The sequence below is a fragment of the Zootoca vivipara genome, chromosome 15, assembly GCF_965207765.1.
Source record: "Zootoca vivipara chromosome 15, rZooViv2.hap1.1, whole genome shotgun sequence".
NCBI lineage: Eukaryota > Metazoa > Chordata > Lepidosauria > Squamata > Lacertidae > Zootoca > Zootoca vivipara.
Window position 1 is genome coordinate 22165765 of NC_142598.1, and position 17136 is coordinate 22182900.

The 17136-nt window shown below is 42.0% G+C and overlaps 2 protein-coding genes across 2 annotated transcripts; both read left to right on the forward strand.

The window, feature by feature from the left end:
- Positions 1-314: 314 nt before the first annotated feature.
- LOC118075264 (olfactory receptor 6V1-like) lies at positions 315-1259 on the forward strand. The gene has a single exon (XM_035097167.1). The coding sequence runs from the start codon at positions 315-317 to the stop codon at positions 1257-1259; it is 945 nt and encodes a 314-aa protein (XP_034953058.1).
- Positions 1260-12371: 11112 nt separating this feature from the next.
- On the forward strand, positions 12372-13349 carry LOC118075263 (olfactory receptor 10AC1-like). Its single transcript, XM_035097166.2, has one exon. The coding sequence runs from the start codon at positions 12372-12374 to the stop codon at positions 13347-13349; it is 978 nt and encodes a 325-aa protein (XP_034953057.1).
- Positions 13350-17136: the final 3787 nt, after the last annotated feature.

Consider the following 17136-nt stretch of genomic DNA (forward strand, 5'->3'; position numbering starts at 1 on the left):
CTCTAAAGCTTTGTTATTGTCTTCTTACCTATGAATGATGTTAACGTTTCTGGTTCTCTGTCTGCGCAAGTGTTTTATCTTCAGATTACCCTTATTTTGGGGGTTAATAATGTGCTTGTTCTCCCCACTGCCCTTTTCGTTCTCTCAATATGTTCTGCATGATTATGCAGAGACAAAGTGACAATGGCCCACACCAGGAGAAAGCGGGGGGGGGGGGGAGGAGAGATGCCACCATCCCCCCTCCCTTTATCCAGCAAAGACTAATCTGAATATTTTGCTTGTCCTTCAGAGAGAAGAGTTGAAGAAACAGGGTGATGAGAAACCAAACACACTCTGCAGAATTCATCCTGATAGGCTTCTCAACCACAAGGGGGTTGCAGAATGTTCTGTTTGCACCATGCCTGGCGTTCTACCTGGTTTTGATAGGTGGAAATACTGCTATTGTTACAATGGCCTGTCTGGATCCTCGTCTTCACACACCTATGTATTTCTTCCTGTGTAATTTCTCTGTGGCAGAGACTCTGGTCACATCCACTGTGGTCCCCAGAATGTTGGCAGGCCTAATGGTGGAAAGAAGCGCTATATCCTTTGGAGGGTGCCTGGCTCAATTTTACTTCTATTTTTCGCTGGGATCCACAACCTTCCTTCTGCTGGCTGTAATGTCAATTGACCGCTACGTGGCCATTTGCCACCCTCTGCATTACTCTGTCATCCTGAGCAGCAGAGTTTGCATCCAGCTTGCCCTTGGATCCTGGGCGATTCCCTTTCTTTTCATGATTCCCCCAACCATATTCAGGTCCCTGCTATCCTTTTGCAGCTCTAATCAGATCGACCACTTCTTCTGTGACAACGCACCCTTGCTCAAACTCTCCTGCTCAGACACCCGCCTCATTGAGCTTGGAGACTTCCTCCTTGCGATTCTGTTTGTCTTAAGCTCTTTTGTTGTGATAATAGCCTCCTACGTTGCAATCATCTCCACCGTCCTGAGGATCCCCTCTGACACTGGTCGGCAGAAGACCTTCTCCACCTGCACCTCACATCTTGTTGTGGTGGGCATCGGCTATGGCACTGCTATCTTCATCTACGTGAGGCCTGGCAAGAGCTACTCCACAGATATGAACAAAATGGTAGCCCTCTTGACGTCTGTAGTGACCCCATTCCTAAGTCCCTTCATCTTCACTTTGAGGAATCAGAAAGTCAAGGAGGTCTTCAGTGACTGGTTGGGGAATTTAAGAGGTTTACAGAGAACAAAACTGTGATTGGTGGGAATCATTAAAAAGGACTGCATTTCTGATTCAGACTAAGGTCCATCTGGTCTAGCAAAGTATTTAACAGCATCCAGTAAGGATTCTCTGGACACACAAAAAGAGAGCATGAAACTGCTGACCATTATTGATTGTCCTCCTCAGCAACTGATGTTCAGATGTATATGGAAATTCATTGTAGCTATCAGGGCTTATAGCAGTTAGCAGAGATGGTGACAGCTTTCAGAATCTCTCTACACCTCTGGGGATAGTCAACTGGCCTATGGATATTTGATTCTTTTAAGATTTTTAGCCTGTTGTACCGAATGCCATCTTTGGCACACAGACCAACTTCATCACATAAAAATCCTGTTTTGTCTTTTATATAGACTTTTTAAAATCTTTTATTATTTTTATTATCTAAATTTTGTCAATAAAGGCTGGATGAGTCTAGACTTTGTAGTCTTTTCTGGGCTTCCAATAGAGAGCCCCTTGCTAAAAATGCACACCTTGGGGGTTTCTGGTCTTATAATAATAATAATTTTAATATTTATACCCCACCCATCTGGCTGGGTTTCCCCAGCCACTCTTGCCAGTCAGAATGATTTTTAAAAAAATTGAAGCACACTGGGAAACAACTGGTTGGGATTTCTGTTTGCTTGCAGGAAGGTTAGACCATGTTGTGTTGAGGGAATCAGGGAGAATATGATAAATATGTTTTATAAGTGGTATCTGACGCCAGTGAAAATCCACAAAATGTACAAGACAAAAGGCAAACTCTGCTGGAGATGTAAAAAAGAAGTGGGGACATTTATACATATATGGTGGCACTGCGACAAAGTAAAAATATTTTGGAATGACTTATTGGAAGAATTAAAAAAAATGTAAGTATAATATAAAAAAGAGCTCAGAGTCTTTTCTATTAGGGATGGTGAGGGAAGATATAAATAAACAGGATGAAAAAATCTTTTTATACGCAGTAGCAGCAGCAAGAATTCTACTTGCTAAATATTGGAAAAAATAGGAAACCCCCAAAATTGGAGAATGGCAAGAAAAATTATTAAGTTATGTGGAATTAGCTAAATTAACAAATGCCATTAGAGGGAGCAGTAATAAAAAAAATTATTCAAAATTGGGAAAAATTTAATGGCAGTGCCCTATGATAAAAACTTGGATTTACTTTTAATATTCCATATAGATCAAAATTTGGAAATTAAGTGAAGCAGTGTAAAAAGGTATGAGTGTATTCGCCTGGGAGGAAGACAAGTGGAAGTCGGTTTACAGAAGAAGGATGTACATATTGGATTTAATCGATTTATTTGATTCATTTGATTTATTTGACATATTTGATGTAGAAGTTTTTTGGTTGAGATTGAGGCTCCCCCGACAACAGCCATACTGGGAGAAGAGGAAGAGCTAGTGGTTTAATGTACCATTTGTAGACTTCAACTTCAATTGCTCTAAACAAGACCCTGGAGCCTTCCATACTTCATCCTGGAAGTGGAGCAGCTTAGCAGTTGCCAATTCAGTGAGGACTACAGAGACTTGGTACTTATCCAAATCGAGCCCTTAATTTGCAATTACCATTTTGTTTTAATAGACAAACTTTTTAATGAGACCCAGATTATGACATTTTCTTAATTGATCTCGGTTGGTCCCTTTTAAAAATAATTTCACCAGGCACATCTGAGCTAATGGCAACCTTTTGAAATACTGGTGACACCCGCTGGAGAATTCTGGGCTTGTTGTCGTCATTCCAGCACAGCATCCAGGCCCAAGGTAGTCACTATTGAGCAGATTAATAACAAACTAAATGATAAACTACACTAGCCTAGCTTGGGGAGGTGGGGACAGCAAGCAAGCCATTTTTAGGCTGAAATATGGACATGTGGCGCTATGGCTGCCAATCAGACAGTAATTCACTGGTCTGTCCTGTAAAAAGCACATTCTGGCAAGCAAAATGAATCAGATGATTAAAATATATAATGTATAGCAGTACCAGATGGTGCAGGCAGGGCTGTATTCCTGACCTGGCTTCCCAGTGTTGCACGCATACCTTCCCAACATTTCTCCAATGAAAAAAGGGGCATCCTATTCCATCATCGGGACATGTGGTCTAAACCACAGAGCCTAGGGCTTGCCAATCAGAAAGTTGGCAGTTCGAATCCCTGCGACGGGGTGAGCTCCCATTGCTCAGTCTCTGCTCATGCCAACCTACCGTAGCAGTTCGAAAGCACATCAAAGTGCAAGTAGATAAATAGGTACCACTCCGGTGGGAATGTAAACAGCATTTCTGTGTGCTGCTCTGGTTTTGCCAGAAGCGGCTTAGTCATGCTGGGCACATGACCTGGAAAAACTGTCTGTGGACAAACGTCGGCTCCCTCGATCAGTAAAGCAAGATGAGCGCCGCAATCCTAGAGTCGTTTGCGACTGGACTTAACTGTCAGGGGTCCTTTACCTTTGGAGGGGCTGCAATTCCTGGTACATCATTTCACATAAGGGAACATGGGCATAGCCGGGGGGGGGGGGGCACAGCTGCCTCCCTTAATCAAGTAAATAAAAAATAATACTTAACTAACTGACCAATCACATTGTAGATGGCTCGGTTCTGCGCCCGCCCCCAATCTTGGCTACGCCCATGAATCACATTTGGAAGTTATGAGTGTGGGGAAAAAATATGAGTGAAAACTGGGTTACATATGAAAAATTAGTGAGAAAGAAAGGAAATAAGTGGAAAATAAAACCTTATGAGGAGGTTAAAGAATATGTAAATGATTGGTTGCACTATCGCCAGATCAATAAAATGTATAGTAAATAAAATTTGAAAGAAAAGGAATTTGATTATAACAAATCAAAATATGAAAGTGAAATATTAAACAATCATTGTAAAATACCTTTGAAAATGTCTAAATTGCTGTTGGAATGGCATTTGAAAGATGAAGAGGTAAAGTCGGTTATGATACATTGGGCCAAGGATTTGGGGTATAATATACAGTTAAAAGGTTGGGAAAAATTGTGTAAAGAAGAGAAAAAATTTACAGCTTGTAATGCTCTGAAAGAAAATATGATGGAAATGATGTATAGATGGTACATTACACCACTGAAATTAGCTAAAATGTATAAAATAAGTAATAAATGTTGGAAATGTAAGGAAAAAGAAGGATCATTTTATCATATGTGGTGGGAATGTAAGAGAGTGAAAGGCTTTTGGGAAATGATATACAATGAAATGAAAAAAATGTTGAAATATACATTTGTAAAAAACAAACAAAAAACCGAAGCATTTTTATTGGGCATTGTAGGTGAAGACATTAATAGACAGGATAATACATTGTTTATTAATACAACGACAGCAGCAAGTGTATTAATGGCATAGAAATGGAAGCAAGAAAAATTTCCAACAAAAGAGGAGTGGCAGAATAAACTAATGGACTATGCAGAATTGGAGAAGATGACAGGAAGAATTCGAAACCGACGGGACCAGAGGTTCTTAGAGGATTGGAGTAAATTTGGGAACTATTTGAAAGACAGCTGTGAACAACAGATTACACTAGTAGGACTACAAGAAGTTCTGTAAGGAGGACTATATGAAATATTGCAGGGAAAACTTAAGAAGGACATTTAATTATGGACTATTATAAGTAATAGTGAAGATAATGAAATATAAGATTAAGTGACGAAGAGGGGAAATCATCAGGCGTGGCAGAGGGAAGTCTAAAAAAATTGTATAAGATATGAATGAATGAATGCAATAAGATGTTTGGAAATATATGCAAAATAATATGTGTGTATGTGTATATATGTATGTGCATATATATATATGTGTGTGTGTGTGTGTGTGTGTGTATGCACACACACACACACACACACATATACATATACACACAAATAAAAATTTGTTATTATTATTATTAATACTAATACTAATACTTTGTGGGTCCACGTCTAATCTTGCCCCTTTCTAAAAATTTGTTTATTGGCGTGTGTTTTTCTTTACTTTGATAAATCTACCAAAGACTTTGGTAAATCTACCAAAGAATAAAATAAAATAAGATTGAGGTCGAGATCCAGGGTTTTTCTCAGGACGGTGGAGGGTTTGTGCTTTGTCCCGTTGGTGTACAGGTGGCAGCACTCCCCCTTCTTCTGATAGGAAATGCTCTGCAGGCAGGGGGAAGAAAAAATGAGGGGATCAACATGCCCTCACATGTTCTTTAGACTGCCTGGATAGGACTAGGAAGACAATTTTAAATTCTGAATGCATTTGTAATTTACTGTATGTGACTTGAAATAATTATAGCAAAATCAGAGTGACAGATCCCTCAGTAACACAAGCAAAGTAATCAAACCAGGCAGATGGCCTTCTCGGTGGTGGCGCCCACCCTGTGGAATGCCCTCCCATCAGATGTCAAGGAAATAAACAACTATCCAAAGGCAGCCCTGATTAGGGAAGTTTTTAATGTTTGAAGTTTTATTGTGTTTTTAATGTTCTGTTGAAAGCCGCCCAGAGTGGCTGGGGAAGAAATAAATTGTTGTTGTTGTTGTTGTTGTTGTTGTTATCACAGACCAATAAATTTAAAGATTATAATACAAAATTAATAATGTGATACTTACAAAATGGATGACTAAAACCCCCAAGACAATGTGTTATAGTGTAATGCAAATATGTGTAACAACCAATGCATCAATGAAATTACAAAACAGTACAGGACTAAGTGCCCAATAACCAATATGAAAGCTATACATAACAGAGGCACTAAACAATAAGTGACATAAGTAATAAACAATGTAAATACATTTCATGTGTCCCAAGGATTAAATGGACACTATATATCAGTAGAAATTGGTCAATATTGATGAAAACTCTGGAATATTTTTGTTTTGTTTTGCTATTTCCTCAGAAGCTACTGTAATAGACAGAAACCAAGATTGATTCTTCCCATGACATCGTTGGGCACACCTCAATTTAAAAATGAATGAATCAAAACAAATCTACTTGTTAAAAATGGAAGATTGAAAAGTGTGGCACAAATTAATGACTAACAGGAAGATGTGTAAACACCCTGCCAGTAAATCAGGAATGCCCGTAAACAAATAAGGCAATTTCTCTTTTTAAAATAATGTATATTTTGAACTGCTGATTTTATGTATACTTGAGTTATTTTTTGGGGTCAACTTGTTTTTAACTCCTGATTTTTTTATTGAAAATCTTGGTGTGCATTTCATGTTTTATGTAAACTGATTATCAGTTTCTAATAAAGATTTTTTTAAAAATAATTTTTAAAAGAGTGAATGTTTAATAAAAACAGTTTTTCACTTGAGGAGGCTGTTCATTCATTTCAAGCTTAAAAACAACAACCAAGGTACACAAAAATAGGCATTTTTATCCAAATTAGCAGGAGTCAGGAGGCCAACCCAAGCTCAGATTTACTTATTTTTTGAATGAAGGTAGAGCACAATCCCCACTGGCTGAAAAACTGGGTCTCTCAATAACTTTTTGGCTTCGTTGCTTATTACAAGGAACTTTGAAGTAGCTTAGCAGTTCTTCTGGGGGTTCTCAAGGGAGGGCAGGAAAAGCTGGGGAACGAGGAAGGAAGCTCCTCTTTTGCACACTGGATATAAGGCGAAAGTAAGAGTAATAAGAAATGTGTGGCTGCTGCTGTGGAAAGAAGAATATTTCTGCTGATGAAACTACAGGAAGAGAAAGGGGTCCAGGTTGTGGTCCCAAACCCTCTCAGCACAACTGATTGAAAAGCATATGAGATATGATGAAGGTAAGGCCAAAAAGTTTTACATCTGGGATCTGGATAGCGGGAGTTTCAGCGAAAAAGGCAGTAAGGTGGGGATAGATTAAGACAGCCCTCCACAAATCACAGTCACTGCTTCTCTACTGCAAATCACTGCCCCTCTCTGCAGCTGCTTTTCATAGGCAAAACAGAAGCTGAGATTTTATAACAAGATTTCCTGTGTTACACGTAATTTTCGAACCGGGCAGAAGTTTCCCCTTAGCTTTCTTGTTTTCCCATTGAGCGTCTTGCCTGCACTGTTTTTCTTATCTGAAGAATTAGTTACGCAGACAAGGAATTCAGATCCTTGCCATCAAAATTAAGAACACCTGTGGCCCTCCCAACCATTCCCTCCAGCATGGTCGATGGTCAGAGATGATGTGAGCAGTACTGGCATCCATGAAGGGAAAGAGCCGCAGAGCTGCCCTTTGCTGCTGTTCACCTGGATGGGGTAACAGCAATGTCAGGGTCACATGGTGCACCAGTAGAAGCAAGGCATGGGTAGGCAAACTAAGGCCTGGGGGCCGGATCCAGCCCAATCGCCTTCTAAATCCGGCCCGCGGACGGTCTGGGAATCAGCGTGTTTTTACATGAGTAGAATGTGTCCTTTTATTTAAAATGCATCTCTGGGTTATTTGTGGGGCATAGGAATTTGTTCATTCCCCCCCCCCCCACAAAATATAGTCCGGCCCCCCACAAGGTCTGAGGGACAATGGACCGGCCCCCTGCTGAAAAAGTTTGCTGACCCCCTGGAGCAAGGGTTTGGCAATGGTGCAGTCAAACTGGCTATGAGGTTGCCCCAAACCTGCTCTAGCCCCATCTAGGCATCATCAAAACTTGTGTCAGGAGTGTGGCTCCATGGCACCAAAGAGAGTGTGTCATGTCCTATGAACATGGTTGCTCCACCATATTTGGTCTGCCACCATTCTCCTTTAAATGGTGTGCTACTAAGCCTCTCTAAAAATCTGACACCCGCAAGTTAGGAATTGGTTGGTTTCTGTTTATTAGCCCAAGATATATCTGGGTGGCAGATAGAAAACGAAGCTTATTACAGCCTATTAAGACAGAGCCTATTGCTCGGTCAGTAGAATATGAGTCTTTTAATCTCAGGGTTGTAGGTTTGAGCCCCATGTTGGGCAAAAAGATTCCTGCCTTGCAGGGGGTTGGACTAGATAACCCTCGTGGTCCCTTCCAACTCTACAATTCTATAGAAAACCCAATAATGCATGCAGAGCGAAAGTACGTTTTTCATCAGGACCAGTTTAGGATAGCATGCTGCTATCCCTTCCTAAAAATCTGTTACCCCACAGTGACAGACACTGTCAATTTTCTGTTTCTGCGCTGAAGTAGTTCTCACGAAACAGTGTGACATTCCGGAAACACTGTCCGACAAGTTTGTTGACTAATTCAGCTACTTTGGAACTTTGGAATACGACAAGTTCGCTGACTACTTTAGCTACCGGTATTTTGGAACTTTGCAATACAAAGCTTTTCAGCTTGTTTCTTATTGAATGACTTTCTGCCATTTGGTTCCATTCATATCAACAGGGACTTTCAGAGACCTATAGGATTTGTTTTCATGTGGATTGTATTAGATATGTTCGGGTTCTAGTCTTGTTTTTGATATTACATATGTTGTAAATACATTCTGTTCGTTTGAATTTTGGTTCATGTGTTGCCCAGTTTTTGGTTTCACTTCAGTGTTTCCTACACAGGGGTTTAGTTTGTTTCTTACCCCACAGTTTACCAAATGTAGCAGAATGGGACTCAAAACAGAAGTGGGTGACAGATAGGAAATAAAGCTTATTACAGAAAACCCAATGCATGTAGAGCCATATTAATCTCTTCACCAGGACCAGTTTAGGTTGCTGCCACATTAAACCCCTTTAACTCTGCTAAGGTGTGGCTTTTCTTCAACTAGCTGAAATGGAATCAAACCAAAGATTTCAAACAGCACTTTAGTGTTATATCAATATCATTGCCCTTATGTCAATTCCTAAGAAGTGGGGAGAGCTGTAATTACTGTGGTATCCTTGTATCTTTCCCATCTGCCTTATATCATTACTGTATAAGAATAATTTTTAAAAGGAGACTAGTAATTAAGCCATGCCTCCCCCATGGGAACAGAAACTGACACTGAGACAATGAAGAGTGTTTGAACATGTGTATAATTACTAGCTTTATTAGATACAGATATCTTTTGTTTAAATATCTGTCAGTGTTTGACAGGCAATGTGATGTTGGACAGTCACATCGTGCACCCTGAGAATCCCAACATGGAAGTTGTTTCTATGAACATTTGACTATGTCTAAAAAGTTTATGTTGTTGTTTAGTCATATAGTCGTGTCCGACTCTTCGTGACCCCATGGACCATAGCATGCCAGGCACTCCTGTCTTGCACTGCCTCCCGCAGTTTGGTCAAACTCATGTTTGTCCATGGAGTTTTCTTGGCATGGATACTGGAGTGGCTTGCCAGTTCCTTCCCCAGATGGATCACGTTTAGTCAAAACTCTCCACTATGACCTGTCCATCTTGGGTGGCCCTGCATGGCATAGCTCATAGCTTCTCTGAGTTATTCAAGCCCCTTTGCCACGACAAAGCATTGATCCATGAAGGGGAAAAAGTTTATATGTCAGGGAATAAGAGGGAGGTTGTGACATAGGGTTGGGGAAGTAATTTGGTTCGGTTAACAATTTAATGCAAACCTTTCTCATTCATACATCCCCTACACACACACACACACACACACACACACACACACACACACACCAAATCACAGAGATCCTTTTAAATTCACACTTCTCCGAATTTTGTGGTGGAATCCCCCAACCCAAAAATGTGTACAGAAATCCAAATATTGAGGGAGGTTAGTGAAAATAACATACAAGAACATGTCAGTACAAAAATAGGCACATACCAAAACTTTAATATGTTTATATTATGATAAATGCACACTAAAAAGTTGTTTTTTAATGGCAGCTTGATGTGGATAAGAGACAAACCAAATTTAAGATTAAAAAATTAGAACCTAAGGGGAATCAAAATTGGCAGATTCATCCATCTCTACATGGGGAGGGGGCATTTTTTTGTTTAGTTCTGCTTTCTTTTTAGGAAGTGAAACTGCTGTTTTTAATCCTTTTAAATTTTGGGTTCTGTGAATACAGTAACACCTGTGTTATTGTTATGGTTTCACTGTGCAATATTTTTGAGAATGTTCCCATTCACTGTCCTTGTATTGTTGTTTGTTGTTGTTGTTGTTGTTGTTGTTGTAATTGTTGCTGTAATCTCTTCTTCTTCTTCTTCTTCTTCTTCTTCTTCTTCTTCTTCTTCTTCTTCTTCTTCTTCTTCTTCTTCTTCTTCTTCTTCTTCTTCTTCAGTTCACAGGTAAGTTTAATATGTTACGTGTGACCTCTAGACCAGGGATTTTAAATTTGGAAGCCACTATATTCCCCCTATCATTAATCCTGAGGCTAGAAATAAGATCAAAGCATATGTGCTTTGATGGTATGATTTCATCAATTGACAGGAGGCTGAGGAACAAATGTGCTTCTAGAAATGCTGGAAAACAATGATTCAGCCAACATTTCTTGAAATCTACCCAGAAATTAATGGGGAAATGTTTTCATGCAATTATCTCCTCCCACATTGTCCCCAGTGTTGTTTTGCTGAATAATTGCACTGATTCATGAGCATGTTTAATTGGGAGTTAACTCTCACAACTGAACTCAAAGGCTTATGAGTAGATAGGCATGAAGACTGCAGTTTTGGGGAGTTTTACACTATTTTCTGTGTAGATTGAACTGCTGCCCCAATATAATAGTGTACCTCAATAATAGGGCTTGTCCATGCTTCCACTCACCCTGCCACTTTCTCCTGGAAAAACCTGCTGTTCACCACTCAGTCGAAGCAAATGTCCTTTGGGTTTCTCATGGACTGACATTTGCTCCAATTCAGCAGTAAAGAGCAGGTTTTCTTGGGGAGAGAGTGATGGGAGAAACAGAAAATCACTCAGACCTGTGCCTAGAAAGCATGGGATTAGCAGAACGCCTCTCAGACCCATGATTTCTAGGCAGGAGACAAGTGTAGATGAGTGACAAAGGAGGCAGACATTTTTTATTTCCCCGATGCTCAAAAAGCACCTCAGAACAGGACTTTCTTGGAAGAACACAATGGCAGCCATTCAGATTCTCCTCCTGCAAAATAATTTAGCCTCACCCCAAATATAATGAAAGCAAAACAGCCAATATTTTCCAATTTTTCCATTTTCCAATTTGAGACAGTCCTGGTCTTCCTGAATGTTCTGAAGAGGCCCCATGGTCGTGGCCTGTTGCCTTTCTTTAATACCGGTGAGGTAATAACAACAAAACAATTCTTCAAAATAGCATGGGTTCTCATTACTGTACTACCTTTCCTTACAAAGGGAAGTGAGCAAAATCTTTTCCTATACAGTGGTACCTCGACATCCAACTGACTCGACTTCCAAAGGTTTCGACTTCCGAAGTCGACAAACCCGGAAGTTTTTTCGCTGCGCACATGCGCAGAATGAGCGCTTCGACAACCGAAGAGCGCCCCAGAATGGATCATCTTCGTAAGTCGAGGTACCACTGTATGATAATTAACAGATGGTAGGAACATGTTAAGTTGTTTCAGGGGCTAGATTCTGCCATTGGTTGCCAATAGTGTCAGTTTGCATTTCTTAGTACAGTACAGAAAGTATTGATCCGATGTGTAGAGATCTTTCCTAATCTACTTAATTCAAGAGGGTTCTGGAAGCTTCTCTGTGTGAAAGAAGGTTACATGATGTTTGGGTTATTCCTTCAGAGAAGCTGAGTACAGCTGGTTTAAACTGGTTCTGTTATCTCTTTCTGTCAAGGTCATACTGACTATAACAGTGAGGCCAGACGGAGCCTAGATTTCCCTCTCTCTCTCTCTCTCTCTCTCTCTTTCTCTCTCTCTCGGGAATCCTGCAACATGTTTTAAGTTTTTACTCTGCTAACTATACGTTGGAATCTACTTTGGATCAATACTGAGTAGAATTTCAATGACCAACTCTTCTCTAGAGTCAAAAGTGTTTCCCAGTTTAAAGAAATTTGGACTGTCCTTGCATGTCATGTGACATTTACCTGGGAATCATGGCAGCTGCTCTCACTGAGGACACAACCGAGCTGACGCAAAAGGGGGTTTCATGGGCAGGGGGGCTGCTTCCTACGAGAGTGTTGGCAACAGGAAAGGTCCATTGGCTGCACACAAGACTGCGCACACAGCAGCTGTTGGCTTCTCTCGTCTTACATTTTGTGCTCTGGCTTCCCATTCTTTTTGCTGCAGGTATAATGTGGAAACTGCATGGAGAGGGGTAACCATACTTCATCTGGTGGAACTATGGAATTCCTGCTCCTCGGATTCTCTGACTTGCTCCCGCTGCGGACCTTCCTCTTTTACCTCTTCCTCATGGTGCATTTGGTCACCCTTGCAGGAAATCTTCTCATCCTCCTGGCAGTGGCTGCCGAGCCCTCCCGTCCTCCCATGCTGTTTTTCCTTTGCCAGCTCTCTGCCATCGAGCTCTGTTACACCCTGGTCATTGTTCCCAAGACGTTGGCTGACCTGCCCAGCCCAGTGCCGAGCACCATTTCCTTTGTGGGGTGTGCGACCCAAATGCATTTCTTTGTAGCCCTGGGCGGCGCTGAATGCTTCCTCCTTGCAGCTATGTCGTACGATCGCTACGTGGCCATCTGCCGGCCCCTGCACTACGTGACAGTGATGAGCCAGGGCATCTGCCTTCAGCTTGCTATCATCTGCTGCCTCGGGGGCTTTGTGGTCTCACTGGGCCTCACCGTGGCTGTCTTCCGCCTGCCTTTCTGCAGCTCCCGCCGCATTGACCATTTCTTTTGCGATGTCCCTGCTATGCTCCACCTGGCCTGCACAAAGAGCTACGTCAGTGAGCTACCCCTCCTTGCAGCCTGCGTGATCCTCCTCCTGTTCCCCTTCCTGCTTATCTTCGCATCCTACACCTGCATCTCAGTGGCTGTGATGCGCATCCGGGACTCGGCTGGCCGGGGCAAAGCCTTCTCCACTTGCGCCTCACACCTGGCTGTCACAGTCTTACACTATGGCTGCGCCACCTTCATGTATGTCCGGCCCAAGTCCAGCTACACTCCAGGCCGGGACAAGATGGTGTCTCTTGTCTACACCAACATCACTCCCTTGCTTTACCCGCTGATTTACAGTCTCAGGAACAAAGAAATCAAAGGAGCTGTGAGGAAGCTGCTGCAGAAAACGCTGGCTCAGCCAAACTGCAACACCTTCAAGGGCAGGCTCAAGTAATTTGTGAACCCATGCAGCTGTATTGTCAGGAGCTGGAGTCAGGCGCAGGTCAGCAATGAAGCAGCTGGCGTCAGTGAAGTTAACTCTTTATTCGAGGAAACCAAAACAGCTCAGGCCTAGTGATCACTGCAACTCTTCCCAGTAGGTCTTGCTCAGATGAGGCAGTTGCAAGGACAGAAGGTCCTCGCCTTCCCACCGCTTCTACAACTCCACCCCTGGTTCCTTTCCCAGCAACATGAGGTTCCTTTGTCTTGTCTCTCTTTGCTCCACTCTTTTCATTCCTCTTCAGGTTCTGGGACACCAGAGGGAAGGGCAGCTGGTCACAGCAGGAGGGAGGGGGGACTCCCTGGCTTCTTCAGCAGCCTGCCTCATCTCTGCCCCTTGGTCCCCCTCCTCACCAGTCTTTGCTTCTGCCTCTCATTCTGGACTGCTCTCTGCCACAGACTCTTCCTGCTCACTAAACCCTGTTCCATCTTCAGCTTCCGACACCTCCTCCTCCCAGTCTGCTCCCTCTTCTTCCTCTGATGACTCATTGTCATCTCACCACCAATCCCCTGGGGGCTCCCTTGGGGGTTCCCCGGCAGGTGCCTCCCGTTACTCTGCGTCCAGCGAGTCCAGGACATATATGCAGCTCAGAAGCCATTAACAGTGATGCTTGCTATGTGGTATAAATTGTAAGGAAGGAAGGAAAGTAGACATAAATGGTGCCACTGTCCTTCCTGCCAATACTTGATGAGCCTCCTGTCTTTGCTGCCTGCCTGGGACTGCAAAAACAAGGGCGGCATCAAATATTTGGTCAGACAATACAAGACTGGTGGATTCAATTCAACTTGGTAGGTCACAATATGTGCAGGGCCCCTCAAGAGCGCAGTATTTGTCTGCAACAAATGTTTCCTATTGGAATAACTGGAATCCTACACATGCGTACTTGGAAGTAAGCCCCATTAGGTTCAGTGGAAGTGACTCCCCAATTTGTGGTTAAAGGATTGCAGCTTAAGTGGTTGGAGACAGAAGATAGTTTTTTTTTAAGAAAGTTGGAAGTGGCTTGAGATGGGCACCACTTCTCACAGTCTACATGTTTATTTCGTCTGCCTCGGTCCAGTATACCTGAAGGAGCATCTCCACCCCCATTGTTCTGCCCAGACACTGAGGTCCAGCGCCGAGGGCCTTCTGGTGGTTCCCTCACTGCGAGAAGCAAAGCTACAGGGAACCAGGCATAGGGCCTTCTCGGTTGTGGCACCCGCCCTGTGGAACACCCTCCCATCAGAGGTCAGAGAGATAAACAACTACCTGACATTAAAAAAATACCTAAAGGCAGCCCTGTTTAGGGAAGTTTTAAATCTGTGATATTTGATGTATTTTAATGTTTGTTGGAAGCTGCCCAGAGTGGCAGGGGAAGCCCAGCCAGATGGGTAGGGTATAAATAATAAATTATTATTATTATTATTATTATTATTATTATTATTATTATTATTATTCTGTCCCATTGTGCCAAATAGGTTTGACAGATTTGGGAAAGGAAAAAAAAACCTGCAAGAACTGTTCACCAGAGGAAAAAGTTGGGTGATAGAACACACGGATGTTTGTTCATTCATTCATCCATTAATTTATATACGGTACTACCCATCAGTGGAGCTCCCAGGATGGTTAACAAAAATAAGAGAAACTACACAAATAAAACATACGTAGTATGTTGGGAAATAAAGAAAAATACATGAAAAAGCCGGGGAGGGGGAAGGGGATGCATTCCCCTGGTGCCAAAAATATAACAATGTTGGTGCCAGGCGGGCCTCTCTGGGGAGGGAATTCCACAAGTTGGGCACCACCACTGAGAAAGTACCTTCCCAGGTCACCATTCTCCTTATCTCAACTGATGGGGTTACTTGGAGAAGAGCATCCAAAGATGACCTCATACATAGATTAATATGGAAACAGGTATTCATTCAGGTACCTGGGCCCCAAGCCATATAGGGCTTTAAAGGTAAACACAAGCACTTTGAATTGTGCCTGGAAATGAACTGGAGACCAGTGAAGATCTTTCAAGTACTGGCAAGGCAGGTTCCCACTGACCGGTCACCACCTGGTAGCTGCATTCTGAATGAATTAAACTTTCCAAAATACAGCCCTACACATAACACATTACAGCGGTCAATTCTAAACATTATCACAGCATGGGTAACTGTTGCTACTAGGAGCCTTCAGCTCTCTGGTAAAACGGTTGTCTCTCTTCAGCTGTTTTATTATTGTTGTTGTTGTTGTTATTCTTATTATTCTTATCAGTGCTTTTCCCCCTAAAAATATGTTTAGGGGTACTCTCATTTTCCTACTCATATTGAGATAGGTACTGCCCCTCAATGAGGCCAAAGTTAGATTCACAAAATGCTTATGGGTATGTGTACCCCTGTGTCCCCCCAGAAAAAAGCACTGATGATTATTATTGAAAAATAAATTTATTTTTCACTTACCCTCCCAAAGGAGCCCATGGCAGCTGTATTCAGCTCTCTATATTGGACAAACAGGCCAAACCCTACGCCAAAGGATAAATGGACATAAATCTGACATCAGGAACCATAAGACTGAAAAACCAGTAGGAGAACACTTCAATCTCCCAGGACATTCTATACAAGATCTCAAAGCAGCTGTTTTATTACAGAGAAATTTCAGGAACAGACTGGAAAGAGAAGTTGCTGAATTGGAAATCATTACCAAGCTTAAAACCATGGAAGTGTGGGTAAATGCCAGGATCTGTCCAGGTCTTCTTAGGCCCCTATGCCTGGGCAGGACGTCTGGAACACCTTCAGCATACACCCGGGAATCATGGACTCATAACTGGGCTTTATGAGCACCAAATCAGCAGTAAACAGCAGAAGCATTTGTAGAGGTTTCAAAACATTCCTCATTTATTTCTATTAACTACTGCATATTTACAGATCTGGCTTTGTGAGTGTTACAGCCTCTCACTTAGCCATCTTGTCTACAGAAGATATTAAACTGCACACAGCACACGGCAGAGAGCAGAGTCAGGACTGAAAAACAACAAAGTAACAATTCCTAACTGTTCCCTCCCAACAGCAGATATCACCAGATTTTCAGAATGGGAGGGGTGAAAATGCTCACAACCTCCCCCTTTTCATTCTGACCATTATGAAAATCTAGCACAAAAGCAATTTCTTTACATATATACCAAGTTGTTCCTTATTAACAGCTTTAGTCAAAGCATCAGCAGGTATTTCTTTCCCTGGCATATATGAGACTTTTACAACTCCCTTCTGAATGCATTCTCTGGCACGGTGCAATTTGATTAGCAAATGTTTTGTTCTTTGCTTGCACCCTTCTGAATGGATTAGTTCTATGCAGGCTTTGTTGTCCTGATAAACTTGAATTGGACAACAAATTTTAACTCTCATATCCTCACATAGTTGCAATAACCACTCTACATTCATGAGGGAAAAATTTAAAGCGTTGAGTTCTGCTTCACATGAACTCATGCTTATTGTTGCCTGTTTCTTACAAGACCAATCAAATAGGCACTGATTGTACAAATAACACACACCTGAGGTGCTCTTGCCATCAGTTGTATCACTACCAAAACTGGCATCGGCATAGATCTCAAGACCTCCAGATTTTTGGCTAGTAAGCTTCAACCTGTAATGCATAGTGCCTTTTAAATACCTAACTATGCGTTTCAGTGCCTTCCAGTCTTGCACTGTAGGTTGATTTACATATCTGCTGAGCAAATTTACGCTAACAGCAATGTCTGGTCTTGTGCACCTTGCTATAAAACTAA

Coding starts and splice junctions, on each gene's coding strand:
- LOC118075264 (XM_035097167.1), top strand. CDS start 315: ATGAGAAACCAAACACACTCTGCAGAATTCATCCTGATAGGCTTCTCA.
- LOC118075263 (XM_035097166.2), top strand. CDS start 12,372: ATGGAGAGGGGTAACCATACTTCATCTGGTGGAACTATGGAATTCCTG.